The sequence below is a fragment of the Coregonus lavaretus genome (assembly GCF_964263955.1).
Source record: "Coregonus lavaretus genome assembly, chromosome: 8".
In the NCBI taxonomy this organism is placed as follows: Eukaryota; Metazoa; Chordata; class Actinopteri; order Salmoniformes; family Salmonidae; genus Coregonus; species Coregonus lavaretus.
Window position 1 is genome coordinate 13,093,250 of NC_139995.1, and position 23,804 is coordinate 13,117,053.

Consider the following 23,804-nt stretch of genomic DNA (forward strand, 5'->3'; position numbering starts at 1 on the left):
TACTTTTGATCAGCACAAATACTGAGAGCAATATATTACTGTTATTAATTAAATTATGCAGTTATTCATTTTAAAGTAGATTAGACATTTACATATTATTGATACTAAGAATATTTAACTGTTTTTGTACAATTGGCAGCACACATTTTGCACATTCCTTTCAAAACTATAAAACCGTAAGTTCACTTAAATAAATGTTTTTGTTATTATAGAACTCAACACATAAAAAAGCATTATGTAATAGAATGATGTTGATGTAAAAGTTAGAGCACATCTTTCAATAAAACCAGTCTAATAATGAATGTATGTTCCATTCTGAACGATTCACTTTGGTATTACGTTCTATTTACAATAAATGCACCATGATGCAAAATCACAATACCCACATCAACAAAAAAAATAGTGATTACCTTATACTAATAAACTTGTTCGGTCTCAAATGTGGAGATGACATAATTTGTACATACATCTAGATACATACAAGGTAATGCTATATGTTTACAAGTGTATTTCCTACTCCCATGCTTATTCCAATTGGCTGCTCACTGCTGTGGTCCTTGTAGTGTCTGATTACTATAGCGTAGAGTAATCTGGAAATAAAACACAGCAAACTAAATTGTCATTATTATAATTCCAGGGTCATCAATCAACAAAATATTTTGTAATGTCGATGATCTGAGCATACAGGTACACATACTTTGTGACTCAAAAAACAATGCGTCTTTAACATTGGCATGCTCTCTAGCTGGGATATAATAATATAATAATATATCGTATAATAAGAGTCACTTTTACCGTGAAAAAATAGTGGGGATTTACAGCGGATCTCCTTCATCTTCTGGTCAAAGAGGGCATTCATCTCTCTCTGCAGGGTGCCCACTTCCCTCTGCCCACCGACTGGCACGCGCGAGGGCAGGAGCTCCAGACTCAGACTGTCTATACTGCCACCACTGCTGGAGTCACTGTCAGACAGGTAGAGGCCGTTGGGTATGGGCTTGTGGCCATAGCTGCAATGGTTCTGGGGGGGAGGAGGGGAAGGAGTCTGAGGCTGCCAGTGCACAGCAGCCCTGCGGTTAACTACCGGGGTGATGGGGGAGGCATGCTGCTTTCGTGGAACACTGCGAGAGCGGGCCTTTGTCCGTGACGTGTTGGAGGGGAGTTGGCTGGCTGGGGTCTCCAGGGTCCGTCTAACTCTGACAGGGGAGGATGGTGGGTGTCGGATCCGGAGAATGACCTCAGGATCAGACTGGGGCTGGGCCTGGGCCTGGGCCAGGGCCTGGGGTAGGGACTGGGGCTGGGCCTGGTGATGGAGCTGGGGTTGGGGCTGATTCAGATGTTCTGATACAGTTTGGGGTGCAGGCTTACTGTTAAGCTTTGTCAGTGGTTCTCCTGCTATGTCCTCAATCTCAGGTGGGTCTGGCCACTCAGGCTCAAATGACTGACCTGGGTTGTCCTGGCCCGGCCAGTGTGCATGGAAAGACTGAACCTGGTCTTCCAGATCTGGCCAGGCTGCCTGAAACGACTGCATTTGGCTCTCTGGTTCTGGACTCTGTGGCTGAGACGACTGAAACACATCCTCCAGGTCTGGGCTTGTTGCTGTGATGCACGGGATGGATGCCCCAGAGTTGGAGATGGTGGAGGACATGCGGACGAGGATGCCCTTCCTTTTCCCCTCCTTCCTTTTCCCCTCCTTCTTTTTCTCCTCCTTTGGAGGAGCACCCTGGATTTCCTCCTCCAGAATTTGCACCCTGTGCGCTCGCTTCAGTGGTTCGCTCTGAGTCCCTCTATGGTAGTCTATGCCTGCAGGCGTCAGTAACATGCTGCCGTTCCCGCTGCTCTCCTGGGAGTAGGAGTCCAGGTCCTTGCGGTACCGCTGACGGACGTCCTCTGATGAGTAAGTGGAGAGGTGCATAGAGACCGTCTTTGGCTCCTTGCCTGACCCTTTCTTCGTAGCTTTTTTCAAAAAACCCTTTACAGCATTACTTGGCTTAACCTATGTGACAGAAAACAAGTGTTGAATTCAAGAGAAAGTGAGTTGTGAATTGACTCAATGTTAAAGAAAATCTAAACCTTACTCTTCAACTACAGCAATACAGGTAAAGCAAAACTTCAACTCAGTGCTTAGGCCTACCTTTCCTGTGATGTCATTTACAGCAACATGAACAAAGATGGAGGCCTCCTCCATGCCCTCAAGATAGACATGGCGATAACCTTACATTAAAAAAAAAAGATTATAAGGTAAAATCAACCAGTTATCACATGAATCCCAAAATTACATGCGTTTTGTTTTTACAGAGCAATCCATGATAATGGCACACTTGTTATGATGACGATCCAAATGTCTTCTCTCTGATGAAGAAGTAGAGACCTGGTTAATCCCTCCAGCTACCTTACCTGGCATCATGCTGACGAACGCTATGGTCCTCTGTCCAATGAAGTTTTGTCCTATCGGATCATGGTCCCACACCTGGAAACGCACCAGTGCAATCTGGGTCATGTGGAGGGTGAAGACCAGGCTCTCCTCCCACATGGGGTTGAAGCCTACAATGGCACAGAGAAGGAAGACTATTAACTTCAATTGCATTTCCACAACCTTTCAGTGCTTTTCATTCAACAGAAGTTTAACAGAATATCAAAATGCGTAGTTGAATGAGCACCTTGTTAAAAAAAAAAAAGGAAACTAAATAGCTGAGGTCAATGCTCACCATTATCATCCACCACCCTTGTCTGCTGCTTACAGCAATCAATAGGCAGACCGATGATCTCCACCTCTACAAAAGGATCAATAATCTACAAAAACAACAAATAAGACACATTCACATACAACGCACAAGTGACAAGACAAATAGCCTTGTAGTCTCCTCACATAAAAGAGGCCAATTGAGGTTGTCAGATATGTCTCACCTCCCCTCTATCCCCCAGCATTGAGTCTTTAGGTTTTGGCAGCTGCTGCCCACTGATGATCTTCAGTACCAATTGAGTCTTCTTCTGTCCTGGCAGAGGGTCCTCCAGCGTAGGGTTAAAGAAACCTGGGCAACACAGAGGGCAACATTCAGCCAGCAAACTCTTAGTCCGAGAAACAACTACTGTGCATTTATAGTGTTTAATTGTATAATCAGTTTGCTCATGTCTGCATTTTGGCTTCAACTACAGTTACCCTTGTTTTCTAATAGTACCCACCTTTATTCATGCACCTGGGCTTCAGTAAGTATCCACAGTTGCCATTGGTTGAGAACTTGGCTCTGTTCAGTTCAAGCATGCGGCCCTCTGTTTGGTAATTCAGTGCAACTGAAAAGATAACACAAGACAAGAAATATAATTTAGAGTACGACCACTGTTCTGAATCAGACTGAAGTTGAGATATTTGCCTCTAGACTGTCTTGTTTTTCTCTATAAGCAAAGCAAAGCAAAGCACCCTTAAGGTATTGTATGAGCAGGGTCTCTTACCCATATGGCATCCTGCGTTCCAGAAGGGCTGTGGGTTGAAGTTGCTAGAGTCCACACGGTAGTTGGAGGGGTAAACACGTAGTAGCTGTCTCTGGTTGAATCGCACCAACTGAGCTGGCTTCAGAGCCATGATCTGGTTCACAATGCTCTCATTGAGGGAAGACACTTGCCAACTGGTCATATAAGCTGCCAACCAGAAAACACATAGGTTCAAACACACTGACAACCAAGAGGTAGAATGACTCCCATGCTGAAAGAACTTGTGATATTGTTGAATTAAGCAGAAATTACTTTGTTTGAACGTGGATACTACCTTGTGTTTCAATGTCATGGACCCGGACAGACTTGGTGTACTTGACGAGGTCAGACAGGGCTCGGGATAACCTCATCGTCTTCCCTTTCCTGTGGGTGAATAGGGGATGGGCAGAGATAAGTGGATGCATGGATCAATGTTTAAAAGTTCAAGTAAATGGTTTGATAACAGTATGTCATGTTTGAATGGCTTTACTTGTTGTGGTACACAATTTGTGTTTTGTCTCTCATGATGGGGTTCTCTTGGTCCGCATGGTCTAAATTAAGCATTAGCTTCTTTTTCTTCTTCTTTTTCCTCTAAATACAAGACATGAACAGTCAGCATTTAGTGCAACAAGGGTCTTCCAGATGGGGACATTTCTATTATAACCAGAGTATGGAAAGATGTTAGAGCAGTAACATTTTTGACATGCGTTTTTCTGGATTTTTTTGTTGTTATTCTGTCTCTCAATGTTCAAATAAACCTAGCATTAAAATTATAGACTGATCATGTCTTTGTCAGTGGGCAAACGTACAAAATCAGCAGGGGATCAAATACTTTTTTCCCTCACTGTAAGACTAATTTGCATGGCGGAAGGAATGGTGAAGTGGAGCGATGTTCATTTGCATAAGCATGATTGGAAAGCGTGGTGAAGCGAAGACCGGGTTAGGACGTAGTATGAGAGAATAGGCTGACCTTGCGTCTGAAGCTGCCCATGATAGACCTGCGTTTCTTGGGTTTGGATTCATCTGCAGTGCCAGCAGCGTTCCCCTTAAATAGTCAAACATATTCAAGACTCTAGACTCCATGCATACACAATCAATCAGCCAACTAGCTATCTCACTGTCTGATGTAAATCCTAATGGCTTTGGCATCATCTTATGACAAAGCACCTGATAAAATCATGAGGTATGCTTTTCTTTGTTCTCTGAAGTCAGCAAAAAAGTACAGCAATCAGATATTTGTAACTAGGTAAACTGAAACACATGAAATTCACATAACATCCACTATCAAACAGCCATGACTTGAAATCGTTTTCAGATATCCCCAAAGAATAAGGGCACTGGGCTTACAGGAATGAGACACTCATTGATGCCACACATTTGGGTATTATGCCACCTAGAGGGGCTTTAGGAACATGACAAATGACCTGGGATAGTTTTACTCATTGACACATTTATATTTTACCCTCAGTCTATTTTAGCTAAACGGTAGTAATGTCCTTACATCTGTGTTTATCTGGCTGTCATCTTCATCCTCCTCTTCCTCTTCCTCACTGTCTTCATCCGACACATCCCCCTCCTCTGCATCATCGTCAATGTTCGCTGGAAGCTTCTTTCCCTGAGGAATAACAACCAGTCTGTTTATTACATTAATATTTTCACAGAAGGTGTTCTGTAATGTTGTTTTATTTGGGTAAAGTTTTATGATTTGGAAATCGCCACTATGGAAATGACTGACTGCTACTATTGGTTGCACAGCACATTGATAAAGAAATATGGCTTTACCTTGACTAGAACTTTCCCTTTCAGGAGCTCTGGGGAGGGCAGCTTTCTGAATTCATTCACATTGACCGTAGACAGGTCCACCTTATCCTGGAGCACCTCCATCAGATACTCAGCCATCTTCTTCTGCTGGGGAACTGTGCAATGGTTCTCTATGGATAGGATCACTGGGTACCTAGGGATGTATGGCATAACATATTGGAATGTGTGTTGCCCATGAATGGTTTTCTATTGCTATCTATACCTGGGCAGGACATCGTGACAAAATAAAGGTACTCACTGATTCTTTGTGAAGGCATATTTGTTAATGGTTTCAATGACGTCTTTGAAGAGGATCTTGGACGTCAGGGTGTAGCCATGATGGACGATAGGTTCCCCGTCTGGTCCATCCCAGCAGTCCACTGAGAGACAGAGAAAGAGTGAGTGAGTGAGTGATGAGGATGGTAAGTACTGTTATACAACGGGTGGGTCTAATCCTGGATGCTGATTGGTTAAAACCGCATTCCAGCCAGTGTCTATTTAACTAATAAGGCCCGAGGGGGTGTGGTATATGGCCAATTTACCATGGCTAAGGGCTGTATCCAGGCACTTCGCGTTGCGTCGTGTGTACGAACAGGCCTTAGCCGTGGTATATTGGCCATACACCACAAACCCCCGAGGTGCCTTATTGCTATTAGAAACTGGCTAACAATGTAATTAGAGCAGTACAAATATATGTTTTGTCATACCCGTGGTATATGGTCTGTTATACAACGGTGGGTCTAATCCTGGATGCTAATTGGTTAAAACCACATTCCAGCCGGTGTCTATTCCACAAGTTACCACTAGCTAAACTATGACGTTGAAATGCCTATTTACTCTGTCCATTCTCACTGCGCAATCCACTGTCTCATCAGCCCAGCCAGGCAATTTATAAACTTGTTCTCCACTATAAAAAGCATTTAGACATTATCTCCCATTTCTTTTAGACTAGCATTTGATTTTCAACAGCGGAGATTTGTATAAACCTTGGTGTCTGTCTCTGACATTTGCAGCATTGTTTCAATATTGAAATTCGATCTACAGCTGTCCCATTATAATGAACATGTCAGGAGTCGGGACGAGACAGACAGGCAGCTTTTCTCAGCCAGTTGAAATCATAAATCAGCTGGCATTAATTTTATGGATACAAAGAATGTCAATAGAAAACAGGTAAAATGAAATGAAATGCAGCTAGTTTGCTGTCATTCCATTTTCAGTTTTAAGTGATTGTGTTAGCTGTGTAGTTGGCTATCTCTTCTGAACAGTGGCCTGGCGAGAGAGCAAATGTTCTGTGCCAGGCGAAATCGCAAATCATTAGTTCATTGCTATGGATGTCTCCCCCCCAAAATCACTAGAAAACAGCTTAAACCAACGTAAATTCAGCTACTTTGCTACTATTATGGCTACACTGTTTGACGTGACTGTGTTAGCCAAAGTTTGCTAGCTAGCGAGCAAGGGATAAGAACGTTGCCAGCCATTATGGCAACGGAACATTTAGAACGAACGACTGGGTCGCGTCCATAGATTTAAAACAAAAAGACTTAACGACTAGGTCGCGTCTCTGACAACCGAACCGATAGAACGACCGACCAGCCGGCTTGGATAGCAACCCTAGATTTGTGTTGGGACTATATCTCATGGAATGATGAAATAGTAAGATTAAATTCATCAAAACAACGTTTTTAATGAAAATATGTTAATCTATATTTGAATATGTTGGTAACCCGTTGTATAAAAGTGATAATGCCCTCGTCTCGGGCCTAACAACACCCGTGCCAACATATCCTCCAAACACCGGCTTGCTTCTTCTTCTTCTTCAGTGGGGTTTATCGGCGATTGGCATCCAACGTTATGGTGCATTACCGCAACCTACTGTACTGGAGTGTGGGCCAGAGACAGGGAGAAACAAAATCCTACCTGCCAGCCCGTAACAAAATATTTGAGACTATATCTAATGATGTTCTACTCAACATACTCCTTAAAATAATGTCCAGTATCCCCTTCTCCATCATACTAGAGCTCAGCCTCTCTCTTTCCCTCTGATACTGCCCACACTGAAGCAATACACGCTCCACGGTCTCTGTTTCCTGGCAATAATCACACTTTCCTGTTGGATGCTTTCCTATCACTTTAAGGTCTTCTCCAACCGGCTGTGTCCCACCCTTAATCTTGTAAAAATAGCCTCCTCTCTTCTGTCCCTTCCTGCGTCCTCCCCTCCCTGACTTTCCTCTGTACTTGAAATAAATGCCTTCCCTTATTTTCTCTATTCCACTGCTCCTGCCATCTCTGCACCATCACTGGTGCACCATCCATTTCAGGCTTTTTGCCTTGCTCATTGAAACTACAACCTCAACATCCCCACTACTAAGTGCTTGTTTAGTCAGTACATCAACTGCCTCATTCCCCTCCACCCCCACATGAGCTGGGACCTAAGTAAATCTTATCTGTATACCCATCTGTCTAACCCTGCCATGGGTTTGTAGCACCTCATAAAGCAGGTATTTTCTGCTACATGAGCTATAGAACTGGAGCTTCATCAACACTGCACATTAATCAGAGCAAATAACTACTCTGTCTGGTTTGACTTCCTCCACCCACTGCAAGGCCAACAGTATTTTTTTTTTATATATTTTTTTTATTTCACCTTTATTTAACCAGGTAAGCCAGTTGAGAACAGGTTCTCATTTACAACTGCGACCTGGCCAAGATAAAGCAAAGCAGTGCAATAAAAACAACACAGAGTTACATATGGGGTAAAAACATAAAGTCAAAAATACAACAGAAAATATATATACAGTGTGTGCAAATGTAGCAAGTTATGGAGGTAAGTCAATAAATAGGCTATAGTGCAAAATAATTACAATAGTATTAACACTGCAATGCTAGATGTGCAAGAGATTATGTGCAAATAGAGATACTGGGGTGCAAAAGAGCAAAATAAATAACAATATAGGGATGAGGTAGTTGGGTGGGCTAATTTCAGATGGGCTGTGTACAGGTGCAGTGATCGGTAAGGTGCTCTGACAACTGATGCTTAAAGTTATTGAGGGAGATAAGAGTCTCCAGCTTCAGAGATTTTTGCAATTCGTTCCAGTCATTGGCAGCAGAGAACTGGAAGGAATGGCGGCCAAAGGAGGTGTTGGCTTTGGGAATGACCAGTGAGATATACCTGCTGGAGCGCAGACTACGGGTGGGTGCTGCTATGGTGACCAATGAGCTAAGATAAGGCGGGGATTTGCCTAGCAGTGATTTATAGATGGCCTGGAGCCAGTGGGTTTGACGACGAACATGTAGTGAGGACCAGCCAACAAGAGCGTACAGGTCACAGTGGTGGGTAGTGTATGGGGCTTTGGAGACAAAACGGATGGCACTGTGATAGACTACATCCAATTTGCTGAGTAGAGTGTTGGAGGCTATTTTGTAAATGACATCGCCGAAGTCAAGGATCGGTAGGATAGTCAGTTTTACGAGGGCATGTTTGGCAGCATGAGTGAAGGAGGCTTTGTTGCGAAATAGGAAGCCGATTCTAGATTTAACTTTGGATTGGAGATTCTTTATGTGAGTCTGGAAGTTGAGTTTACAGTCTAACCAGACACCTAGGTATTTGTAGTTGTCCACATACTCTAGGTCAGACCCGTCGAGAGTGGTGATTCTAGTCGGGTGGGCGGGTGCCAGCAGCGTTCGATTGAAAAGCATGCATTTAGTTTTACTAGTGTTTAAGAGCAGTTGGAGGCTACTGAAGGAGTGTTGTATGGCATTGAAGCTCGTTTGGAGGTTTGTTAACACAGTGTCCAATGAAGGGCCAGATGTATACAAAATGGTGTCGTCTGCGTAGAGGTGGATCTGAGAGTCACCAGCAGCAAGAGCGACATCATTGATATACACGGAGAAAAGTGTCGGCCCAAGAATTGAACCCTGTGGCACCCCCATAGAGACTGCCATAGGTCCAGACAACAGGCCCTCCGATTTGACACACTGAACTCTATCTGAGAAGTAGTTGGTGAACCAGGCGAGGCAGTCATTTGAGAAACCAAGGCTATTTAGTCTGCCAATAAGAATGCGGTGGTTGACAGAGTCGAAAGCCTTGGCCAGGTCGATGAAGACGGCTGCACAGTACTGTCTATTATCAATCGCGGTTATAATATCGTTTAGGACCTTGAGCGTGGCTGAAGTGCACCCATGACCAGCTCGGAAACCGGATTGCATAGCGGAGAAGGTACGGTGGTATTCGAAATGGTCGGTGATCTGTTTGTTAACTTGGCTTTCAAATACTTTCGAAAGGCAGGGCAGGATGGATATAGGTCTGTAGCAGTTTGGATCTAGAGTGTCACCCCCTTTGAAGAGGGGGATGACCGCGGCAGCTTTCCAATCTCTGGGGATCTCAGACGTTATGAAAGAGAGGTTGAACAGACTAGTAATAGGGGTTGCGACAATTTCGGCGGCTAGTTTTAGAAAGAAAGGGTCCAGATTGTCTAGCCCAGCTGATTTGTAGGGGTCCAGATTTTGCAGCGCTTTCAAAACATCAGCTGTCTGAATTTGTGTGAAGGAGAAGCGGGGGGGGGCATGGGCAAGTTGCAGCAGAGGGTGCAGAGTTGGTGGCCGGGGTAGTGGTAGCCAGATGGAAAGCATGGCCAGCTGTAGCAAAATGCTTGTTGAAATTCTCGATTATTGTAGATTAATCGGTGGTGATAGTGTTTCCAAGCCTCAGTGCAGTGGGCAGCTGGGAGGAAGTGCTCTTATTCTCCATGGATTTTACAGTGTCCCAAAACTTTTTGGAGTTAGTGCTACAGGATGCAAATTTCTGTTTGAAAAAGTTAGCCTTTGCTTTCCTGACTGCTTGTGTATATTGGTTCCTAACTTCCCTGAAAAGTTGCATATCGCGGGGGCTATTTGATGCTAATGCTGTACGCCACAGGATGTTTTTGTGCTGGTCAAGGGCAGTCAAGTCTGAGGAGAACCAGGGGCTATATCGGTTCTTAGTTCTGTATTTTTTGAATGGGGCATGTTTATTTAAGATTGAGAGGAAATTACTTTTAAGGAACAACCAGGCATCCTCTACTGACGGAATGAGATCTATATCCATCCAGGATACCTGGGCCAGGTCAATTAGGAAGGCCTCCTCGCTAAAGTGTTTTAGGGAGTGTTTGACAGTGATGAGGGGTGGTCGTTTGACCGCGGACCCGTTACGGACGCAGGCAATAAGGCAGTGATCGCTGAGATCCTGGTTGAAGACAGCTGAGGTGTATTTAGAGGGTATGTTAGTCAGGATGATATCTATGAGGGTACCCATGTTTACGGATTTAGGGTTGTACCTGGTAGGTTCGTTGATAATTTGCGTGAGGTTGAGGGCATCTAGTTTGGATTGTAGGATGGCTGGGGTATTAAGCATATCCCAATTTAGGTCACCAAGCAGTACGAACTCTGAGGATAAATGGGGGGCAATCAATTCACATATGGTGTCCAGGGCACAGCTAGGGGCTGAGGGGGGTCTGTAGCAAGCGGCAACAGTGAGAGACTTATTTCTGGAAAGGTGGATTTTTAGAAGTAGAAGCTCAAACTGTTTGGGCACAGACCTGGATAGTATGATAGAGCTCTGCAGGCTATCTCTACAGTAGATTGCAACTCCACCCCCTTTGGCAGTTCTATCTAGACGGAAAATGTTATAGTTGGGGATGGAAATTTCAGAATTTTTGGTGGCCTTCCTGAGCCAGGATTCAGACACTGCTAGAACATCAGGGTTGGCGGAGTGTGCTAACGCAGTGAATAACTCAAACTTAGGAAGTAGACTTCTGATATTTATGTGCAAGAAACCAAGACTTTTGCGATTACAGAAGTCAGCAAATGATAGCGCCTGGGGAGTAGGAGTGATACTGAGGGCTGCAGGGCCTGGGTTAGCCTCTACATCACCAGAGGAACAGAGGAGGACTAGAATAAGGATACGGCTAAAGGCTTTAAGAACTGGTCTTCTAGTGCGTTGGGTACATAGAATAAAGGGGGCAGATTTCCGGGTGTTATAGAAAAGATTCAGGACATTATGTACAGACAAGGATATGGAAGGATATGAGTAAAGTGGAGGTAAACCTAAGCGTTGGGTAACAATGAAAGAGATAGCATCGCTGGAAGCATCAATTGAGTCGGTCTCCGCGTGTATAGGGGGTGGGACAAAGGAGCTATCGAAGGCAGGTTTAGCTGAGCTGGGGGGTCTACAGTGAAATAGTACAATTAGAAATAACCGAAACAACAATAAGTTAACCATGTTTGGGCTGAGGCTAAACATAAACAGGATGTAGTACCGTAAAAAGGAACAGTCCAGCAGACATCAGCTGTATAGCTGAGTTATTTACATTTTTAGTCATTTAGCAGACGCTCTTATCCAGAGCGACTTACAGTTAGTGAATACATCTTTTTTTTTTACACTGGCCCCCCGTGGGAATCGAACCCACAACCCTGGCGTTGCAAACGCCATGCTCTATCAACTGAGCTACATCCCTGCCGGCCATTCCCTCCCCTACCCTGGACGACGCTGGGCCAATTGTGCGCCGCCCATGAGTCTCCCGGTCGTGGCCGGCTGCGACAGAGCCTGGATTCGAACCAGGATCTCTAGTGGCACAGTTAGCACTGCGATGCAGTGCCTTAGACCACTGCGCCACTCAGGAGTATCATAAGGTCCGGTGAACAGCAATAGGATAGTTCGGAGGCTGCGGCTAGCACTAGGCCACGGCTAGCGTGTGTAAGAGGCCACGGCTAGCGTGTGCTAGCGGGCCGGGGCTAGCAGATGGAATCTTCGTGGTTAACGTCGTAACCACATCAGACGATTTCGTCGGCAGACCAGTCATGTAGGATCGGCGGGGCTCCGTGTCAACACTAGGTGGTCCCGTCCGGTTGACAGAGAGGTAGATAGCCGGGAGATGGGCCTAGCTCAGGATGATTAGCCAGACCACAGCGTCCATTTTGTTGCAGCTAGCTGGTAGCGATGAATCCGGAGTTAAAGGTCCAGTGATTCAGTGATTCCGGCGGAAAAACTGTACAGTATGGCCATCAGCTCCGCCGTATATACAGCCAGATGATCTGTAATACGTTTCCTGACTGCCACCCCACATTCCTGCACTACAAATGCTGACCCACTACGTCCTGTCCTTGGATCTTTTGAACCATCTGTGTAAATGGCCACAAAATCCTGATACACAGTATCCAGACGTCTCTTAAACAAATCAGCAAACACCGGCTTCTCTGGCATTATCACTTAAGTATTTGTATTTGTATTTATTATGGATCCCCATTAGCTGCTGCCAAGGCAGAAGCTACTCTTCCTGGGGTCCAGCAAAATGAAGGCAGTTATACATTTAAAAAAAACATTACAATACATTCATAACAGATTTCACAGCACACTAAATGTGTGCCCTCAGGCCCCTACTCCACCACTACCACATATCTACAACACAAAATCCATGTGTACGTGTGTGTATAGAGCGTATGTTATCATGTGTGTGTATGCATGTGTCTGTGCCTATGTTTGTGTTGCTTCACAGTCCCAGCTGTTCCAAAAGGTGTATTTTTAACTGTTTTTTAAATCTGATTCTACTGCTTGCATCAGTTACCTGATGTGGAATAGAGTTCCATGTAGTCATGGCTCTATGTAGTACTGTGCACCTCCCATAGTCTGTTCTGGACTTGGGGACTGTGAAGAGACCTCTGGTGGCATGTCTTGTGGGGTATGGATGGGTGTCTGAGCTGTGTGCCAGTCGTTCAAACAGACAGCTCGGTGCTTTCAACATGTCAACACCTCTCACAAGCACAAGCAGTTATGAAGTCAATCTCTCCTCCACTTTGAACCAGGAGAGATTGACATGCATATTATTAATGATTGCTCTCTGTGTACATCCAAGGGCCAGTAGCCGTGCTGCCCTGTTCTGAGCCAATTGCAATTTTCCTAAGTCCCTCTTTGTGGCACCTGACCACACGACTGAACAGTAGTCCAGGTGCGATAAAACTAGAGCCTGTAGGACCTGCCTTGTTGATAGTGCTGTTAAGAAGGTATAGCAGCGCTTTATTATGGACAGACTTCTCCCCATCTTAGCTACTGTTGTATCAATATGTTTTGACCATGACAGTTTACAATCCAGGGTTACTCCAAGCAGTTTAGTCACTTCAACTTGCTCAATCTCCACATTATTTATTACAGGATTTAATTGAGGTTTGGAGTTTAGTGAATGATTTGTTCCAAATACAATGCTTTTAGTTTTAGAAATATTTAGGACTAACTTATTCCTTGCCACCCACTCTGAAACTAACTGCAACTCTTTGTTAAGTGTTGCAGTCATTTCAGTCGTTGTAGTAGCTGACATGTATAGTGTTGAGTCATCCACATACATAGACACTATGGCTTTACTCAAAGCCAGTGGCATGTCATTAGTAAAGATTGAAAAAAGTAATGGGCCTAGACAGTTGCCCTGGGGAATTCCTGATTCTACCTGGATTATGTTGGAGAGGTTTCCATTAAAGAACACCCTCTGTGTTCTGTTAGACAGGTGACTCTGTATCCACAATTTAGCAGGTGGAGTAAAGCCATAACACATACGTTTTTCCAGCAGCAGACTATGATCGATAATGTCAAAAGCCACACTGAAGTCTAACAAAACAGCCCCCACAATCTTTTTATCATCAATTTCTCTCAGCCAATCATCAGTCATTTGTGTAAGTGATGTGCTTGTTGAATGTCCTTCTCTATAAGCATGCTGAAAGTTTGTTGTCAATTTCTTTACTGTAAAATAGCATTGTATCTGGTCAAACACCATTTTTTCCAATAGTTTACTAAGGGTTGGTAACAGGCTAATTGGTCGGCTATTTGAGCCAGTAAAGGGGGCTTTGCTATTCTTAGGTAGCGGAATTACATTTGCTTCCCTCCAAGCCTGGGGGCACACACATTCTAGTAGGCTTAAATTGAAAATATGGCAAATAGGAGTGCCAATATCGTCCACTATTATCCTCAGTAATATTCCATCCAAGTTGTCAGACCCCAGTGGCAGGTCATTGTTGATAGACAACAATACTTTTATCACCTCTTCCACACTCACTTTACGGAATTCAAAATTACAACGTTTGTCTTTCATAATTTGGTCAGACATACTTGGATGTGTAGTGTCACAATTGTTGCTGGCATGTCATGCCTAAGATTGCTAATCTTGCCAATGAAAAAATCATTAAAGTAGTTGGCAATATCAGTTGGTTTTGTGATGAATGAGCCATCTGATTCAATGAATGATGGAGCTGAGTTTGCCTTTTTTCCCAAAATGTAATTTAAGGTGCTCCAAAGCTTTTTACTATCATTCTTTATGTCACTTATCTTTGTTTCATAGTGTACTTTCTTCTTCTTTTTATTCAATTTAGTCACATGATTTCTCAATTTGCAATATGTTTGCCAATCGGTTGTGCAGCCAGACTTATTTGCCATCCCTCTCAACCATACAATTATGTAACAGTTTTTACAGTCTTTTTCTTAATGGGGGAATGCTTATTATTAGTAACTGAAATAAGCAATTTCATAATTGTGTCAAGTGCAGTGTCTGTTTGCTCCTCATTACACACCACGTACCAACATATATTCTTTACATCAACAACATAGGAATCACTACAAAACATATTGTATGACCTCTTATACACAATATTAGGCCCAGCCTTTGGAACTTAGATTTTCCTAGATATGGCTACTATATCCAATGGATTTGGATACTGTTTTCAAACAAATCTCTGCAGCATTAGTAAAGATATGATCAATACATGTTGATGATTTAATTCCTGTACTGTTTGTAACTACCCTGGTAGGTTGACTGATAACCTGAACCAGGTTGCAGGCACTGGTTACAGTTTGAGTACAGCATTGAGTACAGCAAGTAGGAGTACAGCATTGCAATGTTTTGGGTAGGGAGGCAGTTGAAGGGTCATTATAGTGTCTAAGCTTACCTTCCACACAGCGACAGCCAGCCTGGAGCACATAGGCATACATGTCTACCCTGGACTCAGACAGAAGCTGGTCCCCTGTCAGGTAGGTGTTGTGGGACGAGGCTATGAAGTAGTTACACAGGGGCTGGGTCATGTCCTGGTGCACATGATGGTGGTCTGGGTTAAAGATGTCTCCTGCAGGACTTCGCATGTAATTGGTGAAACCTGAGGGAAGAAATGAGATATGTGACTTTTCTGTAATTTACATACTGTTACTGTACTTGGAGATACACCATGTCTGTTCATGTGTCTTTGGCTATTTCTGTGGGCTGTGATTCTTAAGTTACACGCGCTTGTGTCATGAAAACTACTTTAATGTAAAATCCTTACCATCGATGCCCAGAACCATATTCTGTAGGTTTTGAGAACATGGCTCAAACTGGCTGACTATCTCCAGACAATATTCTCTGGTTACACCCGCCATCTACCAAACAGAAACATTGTGATGAAAAATGAGCAATAATGATTAAATAATTTTAAAAATACCGTTACATTCTGCTTTTAATTCAGTTTTACCTTCTGTTCATTTTCCATGAAATGGACCAGGTCATTTAGGTCCATGAACTCTTTGTTATTACTGTAGGAGAGCATGATGAGATAGAGGCCTCTGCGTGTAGACATCATCTTATAGAAGGTACAGAATTCTTCAAAAGCTAACGAACCCTGGTTGTCATCTGTGTCTGCTTTCTGAGGATGGAAAGAAAATATTTAGGGTTAGGGTTAAGGTTAGGGTGAGTGTTAACCACTTAGAAAAGAGGGTTCCTCAAGGGTTCTTTGGGAAGGGTGATGGTTCTATTTGAAACCATAATGACTCAAAGAACCCTTCGAACCTTTCAATGGTTCTTTGCAGTTCAGAAAATGGTTATTTCCTCTTTTAGTGATAATTAAAATGTAGGGGCGGCAGCTCATTCAAACATTTTGTGGCGTGGTTTGCTCGCAGCTCTTTTTGTGCAGCAATGAGTGAGAGTGTCATTACAGTGTATCTAATCTGTTGTGTTATGCGATTACATGTTAAATATGACTATGGCCAGTGATGGTGTCTTGTGAAAGACTCACATATGGCCTTGCATCATTTGAGAACTGTTGTCTAAATCAAGGGTTTCTTAATTCTCTCCTCAGGGACCCGCAGCTGTTCCAGAGGTAGCACACCTGATTCAACTTGTTAATTAACACAATAATAACACCTAAGGAGTTTAAAAAATATATAATATGGCTAACCAGACAAAATAATCCTGTATGCTTAGATGGGGAAAAGATTCATCTAAAATGATCTTGTTACAAATACAAAATACCCGACCGACCAAAAAATAAAATACAAAATACAAGATCTAGATTGATAAAATACAGGTATTTTAGGTATTTTGTATTTTGAAAATACAAAATACATTTGCAAGTAGACGCCTTAACTACAACAACATTCTCGGTAACGGGAATAAAAAAACTTTTGACTGTGATGTATACTGCTAAAAATTTATTTTTATAGAAAAGTATTTTGTATTTTTAAAATACAAATTACAGCTCTCGAAAGTATCTTGTTACAAAATACATTGGATTGTAGTTCAGGCCAGTGTAACAAAAATTACAAAATACTGAAAAGTAATTCAAAAGTAATTCAATACGTATTTCAAATACAACATAAATACTGCCCGTCTCTGCCTGTATGGTTCTTCAAAAGGTTATTTGTAGAACCTTTGAGATTAAGAAAGGGTTTTTATAGAATCATTCTCCACAAAGGATCTATAAAGAACCATTCAAAAGGGTTCTATACAGCACCAAAAAGGGTTGCAACGATAGCAGAACCCTTTTTGGTGCAATATCCATGGGTTACACCTCAGTCACTCTGTCATTGACATGGGTTACACCTCAGTCACTCTGTCGCATCGTTGCCATTGTTAGGAACGTTCTACAGATGCCGCAGCCATATTGGTGCCCAAAAGTCCAGTGATGCCCACTCATTCTGAACTGGGCCTAATGACTGTTTAGTCTAAATTACACTATAGTGGCCTGGAAATTGGATGACATTACTAAAGTAGGCAAATATATAGTAGGAATCAACTTTGTCATGATTATCATGTTGTCAAATTTACTTTAGACAGAAGGCAAAGTTGTTATTAGCTAGCAAAGTTTGTCAAAAATAGCTAGCAATGCTAAAGTTAGCTTGCTAAAATTATACTGCATCTAAAGTCAATCTGGTGACATCACAATAATGACAAAAGGATTTCCAACTACATTAAACCAAAAATATAAACGCAACATGCAACAATTTCAAAGATGTTACTGAGTTACAGTTCATGTAAGGAAATCAGTCAACTGAAATAAATTCATTAGGCCCTATTCTATGGATTTCACATGACTGGGAATACAGATATGCATCTGTTGGTCACAGATACCCCCCCAAAAAAGGTAGGGCCGTGGATCAGAAAACCGTATCAGTATCTGGTGTGACCACCATTTGCCTCATGCAGCGCGACACATCTCCTTCACATAGAGTTGATCAGGCTGTTGATTGTGGCTTGTGATATGTTGTCCCGCTCCTCTTCAATAGCACTGCGAAGTTGCTGTGCGCCGATTCAGAGCACCCCAAACATGTCTGGTGAGTATGCAGGCCATGGAAGAACTGGGACATTTTCAGCTTCCAGGAATTGTGTACAGATCCTTGCGACACGGGGCCATGCATTATCATTCTGAAATATGAGGTGATGGCGGCAGATGAATGGCACGACAATGGGCGTCAGGATCTCGTCACAGTATCTCTGTGCATTCAAATTGCCATTCATAAAATGCAATTGTGTTTGTTGTCCGTAGCTTATGCCTGCCCATACCATTACCACACCGGCAACAAGGGGCACTCTGTTTCAACGTTGACATCAGCAAACCGCTCGCCCCCACGACACCATACACGCTGTCTGACATCTTCCCAGTACAGTTGAAACCGGGATCCATCCGCAAAGAGCACAGCGTGCCTGAGACGGTTTCTGACAGTTAGTGCAGAAATTCTTGAGTTGTGCAAACCCACAGTTTCATCAGCTGTCCGGGTGGCCGGTCTCAGACGATCTTTCAGGTGAAGAAGCCGGATGTTGAGGTCCTGGGCTGCCATGGTCACACATGGTCTGTGGTTGTGAGGCTGGTTGGACGTACTGCCAAGGAGGCTGCTTATGGTAGAGGAATGAACATTCAATTATCTGGCAATAGCTCTTGTAGACATTCCTGCAGTCAGCATGCCAATTGCACACTCCCTCAAAACTTGAGACATCTGTGGCATTGTGTTTTGTGACAAAACTGTACATTTTAGAGTGGCCTTTTTTTGTCCCCAGCACAAAGAGCACCTGTGTAATGATCATGCCGTTTAATCAGCTTCTTGATATGTCACACCTGTCAGGTGGATGGATAATCTTGGGAAAGGAGAAATGCTCACTAACAGGGTGTAATCACCTTTGTGCACAAATTTGAGCGAAATAAGCATTTTGTGCGTATGGAAAATAGCAGGATTTTATTTTTCAGCTCAGGAAACATGGGACCAACACTTTACATGTTGCGTTTATATTTTTGTTCTGTATAATTACTTGGCCCTTTAGGAATGTCATTGTATTTCCAAGCCACTGATAGATTGAGATAAATACACAGAACAAATCCTTCTTGCACAGCCACAAAACAAAACTGTGTTTGACATGAGGGGTTAAGAAAGATAGAAGACAGGTAATGCAATGTGAATTACTGGAGCATAGTGTGAACACATACAGCAGGCTAATACAACCATAGCCATCTGTTCTGTTCAACGGTGACCATATGGCCTGGTCTTCCTGTAGCGTGCTTCTCACGTACAGCGACCAACCTGCACTCTCTCAAGGTACGGCTAGGAAATCCTGAGACAAGACAACACATCCTAAGCTAGGATTGGAGATCAAGTTGTTAGGCCATGATCTTTGACCCCTAAAACCCCTCTGGAAGAGTCTTGTCACAGTGAAACCCTGTTGCTGGCTTCTAAAGCAGCCTAGGGTTAAGTCCTCTCACCTTTCAGACAGAACTATGGGATAGCTACAGTATATCTTCAGGCTCTGATCAGTCCCTACACCCAAACGAGGGCATTGCGTTCATCCACCTCTGGCCTGCTGGCTCCCCTACCTCTGCGGAAGCACAGTTCCCGCTCAGCCCAGTCAAAACTGTTCGCTGCTCTGGCACCCCAATGGTGGAACAAGTTCCCTCACGACGCCAGGACAGCGGAGTCACTCACCACCTTCCGGAGACATTTGAAACCCCACCTCTTTAAGGAATACCTGGGATAGGATAAAGTCATCCTTCTACCCCCCCCCTTACCCCACCCCACCCCCCAAAAAAAACAAAAACAAAAAACAAAAAAAAACATTGTAAAGTGGTTATCCCACTGGCTATAAGGTGAATGCACCAATTTGTGAGTCACTCTGGATAAGAGTGTCTGCTAAATGACGTAAATGTAAATGTAAATGTATATACAACACTATACATTGTGTGCCAAACCATGTAAGGACACCTGAAATGCAAGCTCTTGCGAACTAGTTCATAATTGATGCTGGGTTTTGTTTTATATATGTTTACCCACATGATACATATAATGACCTTCTGTAAAACTACTTTTAAAAGATGACCATTTCTTGTTATTGTATTCTAGGATGTAATGAGAAACATTGAGATACAAGAACATCAACCTGCACTCCAGAGAACGTGGTCCTCTGTAGCTCAGCTGGTAGAGCACGGCGCTTGTAACGCCAAGGTAGTGGGTTCGATCCCCGGGACCACCCATACACAAAAAAAAAAAAATTTATGCACGCATGACTGTAAGTCGCTTTGGATAAAAGCGTCTGCTAAATGGCATATTATTATTATGATCTTACCTTAAACATCTCTCTGACTTTCTGCCTGGGCAGGTTCACGTTGAGTTTGTGGAGTAACTGAAGAACCTCTCCCAGGCTCAAATTACCATCCCCATTTTTGTCTGCCTCTGAGAAGGTCTGCTGTAACCATGTGGAATAAGAGTTAAGGATGAGACACGGAGACCAGTGACCAATGACATTTCTTTTAGTGTGTATCAAAATACATCCTATGTGACAAGACATCACTGGAATTGCGTGTATTGCTACACATAATTTTACACAAACGTTGGAAAGTATCATATCCTAATTGAATCAAATGCCCACAGGCTGATGATATTCAGGTCCTATTCTATCAGTCAAATGGATGTATTCTATGCTCTTATAGGATAGTCTATGTTCTATCTTCATAAATCGGTTAAAAGGACCCTATGAGTGATATGCTCCATAGCGACAGAGTAAAGGATATTGGTCCCTTTTGCGTTGTCTCTTTGCCAGACTGTCCTCGTCACTGATGCCAGCCATGAGGTATTTCAGGCCAGTAATCCAGGTCCGGGCCTCATCTCCGTTAGTGGAGACCAGGTCAAGAGACTCCACGTGGTCACCATGGTAAATACTGAAGCAGCAGTTGGGGTCGAAGCAACTGTCTGCATAGCGCTGGAAGATCTCAGACTTCTTGCCCTCACACACCTCGTGGATGGAGTCAATGGTTACTGGAGAGAATCAACATGAAAATGAATAAGAATGTATTCTAGCAGTCAATCAGCTGTAATAACCTGTTAATTTTTCAGAAATCTCATAGCTATTTCACATGAGTTATAAGGTGGTAATACACACATGCAGTGTGCACATTTGTACATTATGTTCAAATATCTAATGGAATAGGGCTGGTAAACTGTTGAATGTAGACCAAGTAAAAATGTAAGAGTATTCCTCATGGTACCAGTATAAAACCCTATCTGAAACATTCCTTGTCTGACTCACTTTTAGCCTTATCGTGCTTCCTGGAGGGCCTCCAGCGGATGCAGGACTTGTGTTCATCCAGGTAGAAGAACCTGACCAGCCCCTTCTTCTTCCCTTTCAGTTTGGTCATCTGGGTGCCAGTCTGCATGGTGCACATACACCTCTCCACTGCAGACAGGCCACAGGGAGGGAGGAAGGCACACACACACTGGGTCATCAGATGGCCTCTGTACTCATACGGTACAGGGCATCCTGACCATGTACTGTTCTTGTGTGCCCTAAAACTGTAGCATTTGGGCCCATATAGAGTAAGTAAGTAGCCTTGCACGAGCCTTGGCTTGTGCGAGCCGGAACGGCTCATAGGAGTCGGAGACTATATCCTGTTTCTGTAGCGTGAGGCAGCTTGATGTACAAGTACACCCCCTGTATAGAACGCTAGTCCATTTGGGCCCATTTATTAATTGTTTACTGGGACAACAAAGACAGATCCTAGTGCAGGGTTCTTCAATTCCGCTCCTGGAGGGCTGAAACACTTCTGTTTTTTATTTCTACCTGGTAGTTAATTGCACTCACCTGGTGTCCCAGGTCTGAATTAGCCCCTGATTAGAAGGAGAGGATGAAAAACAGAGGTGTTTCGGCCCTCCAGGACCGGAATTGAAGAACCCTGTCCTAGTGCATTGCAAGACTTGTCATGAGCATGTGTTGCCTCATATGTCCTACAGTACTGAATTATCTTTCAATCAACAGGTGACATTACAAATGTTATTTCACAACACTGGGGAAGCCCCCCATATAATCCCTTTCAGATTAATTGAGGAGAATAGCATGGTTCAAGCAGAGATTTACCAACTAGCAGTTGATTATTAGATTAGCTGACAACATAGATAAATACTTAATCCTTGCAATATCTGTAGTGTAGAATATTACGCTCTTATACTGACTAATTGATAGTGCATACTGTAGGCCTATCTACAGTTGACTCTGTCTTTCTAATTGAGCTGGCTCCCATTCTCTTAGGACCCCCTGTCCCATGACATGTTTGAATGGCATGTATGTTTGTATGGTATTTTTGAGCATGACAGTAAGAGCAGGTAACCTTCTTCGGTAATCTGGAGTAGAGAGACACGTGATGCCCACTAGTCTGCATCACTCAGTCTAATCTCTAGGGATTGTGTGGAGTCCATATACCCATCATCTACTCATGTTACCTGCGTACATGTTACCGGAATTTTCACTCTCTTATGGTGGGAAAGGTTTAGGAGGCAATTGCAGGTGTTATAAAATATGCTACCTTATTTCGTACATTTTGTTCAAATTTAGTGGCTAATGATTTACAGCTGTGTATCCTCCCCAAATAATAATGTCGTGTCGCGTCGGCTGCTGGTGGCTATTGCTGTCAAACAAAGAAGTCCGCTTAAGCTGTACCTTGATTAGAAGTCTTTATTCATTATCACAAGCTTACAGCATAAGTTTACAGACTCGCGAGGTCTGGAGAGCAGTGTCCTCCAATTCTAATGGCTGCTCTGCCCTTTCTGTAGTCTAGCCCCTATTTATAAACAATGCAAAGAGATGCTCCCTCTTCTGGCCAATCACCAGTCTCCCCTGTCTACAACACACTTCCTGTCTGTTGTATGTGGCGTTACACTAAAACATTCCCTTTTGATACTAACATAAACAACATTCCATTTCTTAATGAAAAACATTTAACACCATCATAATCTCAATACACTACAATAAGTAATTAAAGAATTTGAGGGAAGACAAAATATATGTCAAATATCATATCTCCATCAGTCGCTTACCATATTGACCCAGTCTCCATTTGGGTTGTGCTACAATGCTTCCACCAATCCAGAAGAACTCCTCTGCCAGTCTGGAGATGGAGGTTTTCTGCCACAGCTTTGGGGATGTCATGATGGATGGGGTGGGGGACCTGCTGGAGGACCTGCCGAAGGGGGAGGAGGCCCTTCTCTCTGGGCTCAGAGAGGACAGAGAGGGTGAGAACAGTCCAGGAGACAAGGAAGCAATGGATGGAGAGGCACTCTTTACTAGAGACGAGGTAGCCATCACTGGGGTAGAGGTGAGGCTCAGTCTTGGAGATATCGCTGCCATCGGTGGGGTGGTGGTGAGACTCAGTCTTGGAGATGGAGCTGCCATTGGTGGGGTGTCGATGGGGTTTAGTCCTGGAGATAAATTGACATTTAGTCCTGGAGATAGCGGTGCCATGACTGAGTTGACGTTCATTCCTGCACCGCTCATTTAGCTACACACCTGCCTCCCGCTCATGTCCTCTACCCAGTGTCTGTCACCCTCACACAGCCTTCCTCTCTCCAGTTGGACTGTGGTTCAAACCAAAACTAATATCCTGAAGACAAATCAAACTCCCTACCATAATCCAGGAAGTATATCCATTTTCAGATTTTTATTTTATCACGCAGAGTTAAAAACCTTGTCATGTTCCACCACCTCAGTTTGTATGTGTCTCCAGAAGAACTAGCCATAGGACAGGGAGTGAAAGCCCCTGATTACTCCCATTCATTTCCATTCTTCACCAAACATTCCAAAGCAGAGGTCTCAGTGAGGCAGACACTGTACACACAAGTGTGTTTTGCACTGTGGCAGCAGGAGGAGAAGTGTGCAACACGTGTCAACCACTAAATCTTCCTCAAGCTGTAATCCTGGGTTAAGGGAGGACAGCCTTCGCAGAGGGATTTTCACGCAAAATGTAAGCTC

The 23,804-nt window shown here is 43.5% G+C and overlaps 1 protein-coding gene across 1 annotated transcript; it reads right to left on the reverse strand.

Annotated features, from left to right (window-relative positions):
• Nucleotides 1-532: 532 nt before the first annotated feature.
• Nucleotides 533-23,483, reverse strand: plch2b (phospholipase C, eta 2b; the record flags this gene model as incomplete). Its single annotated transcript, XM_084166924.1, has 23 exons — nt 533-590; nt 796-1,993; nt 2,132-2,211; nt 2,395-2,541; nt 2,706-2,790; nt 2,905-3,029; nt 3,181-3,288; nt 3,448-3,633; nt 3,761-3,849; nt 3,956-4,056; nt 4,436-4,510; nt 4,967-5,080; nt 5,248-5,419; nt 5,525-5,645; nt 15,226-15,429; nt 15,595-15,688; nt 15,781-15,951; nt 20,133-20,262; nt 20,578-20,821; nt 21,093-21,239; nt 22,874-23,044; nt 23,121-23,254; nt 23,461-23,483. 23 exons carry the CDS (start codon nt 23,481-23,483, stop codon nt 574-576), a joined length of 3,936 nt encoding a protein of 1,311 aa, XP_084023050.1. The 3' UTR covers nt 533-573.
• Between the last annotated feature and the right edge of the window lie 321 nt (nt 23,484-23,804).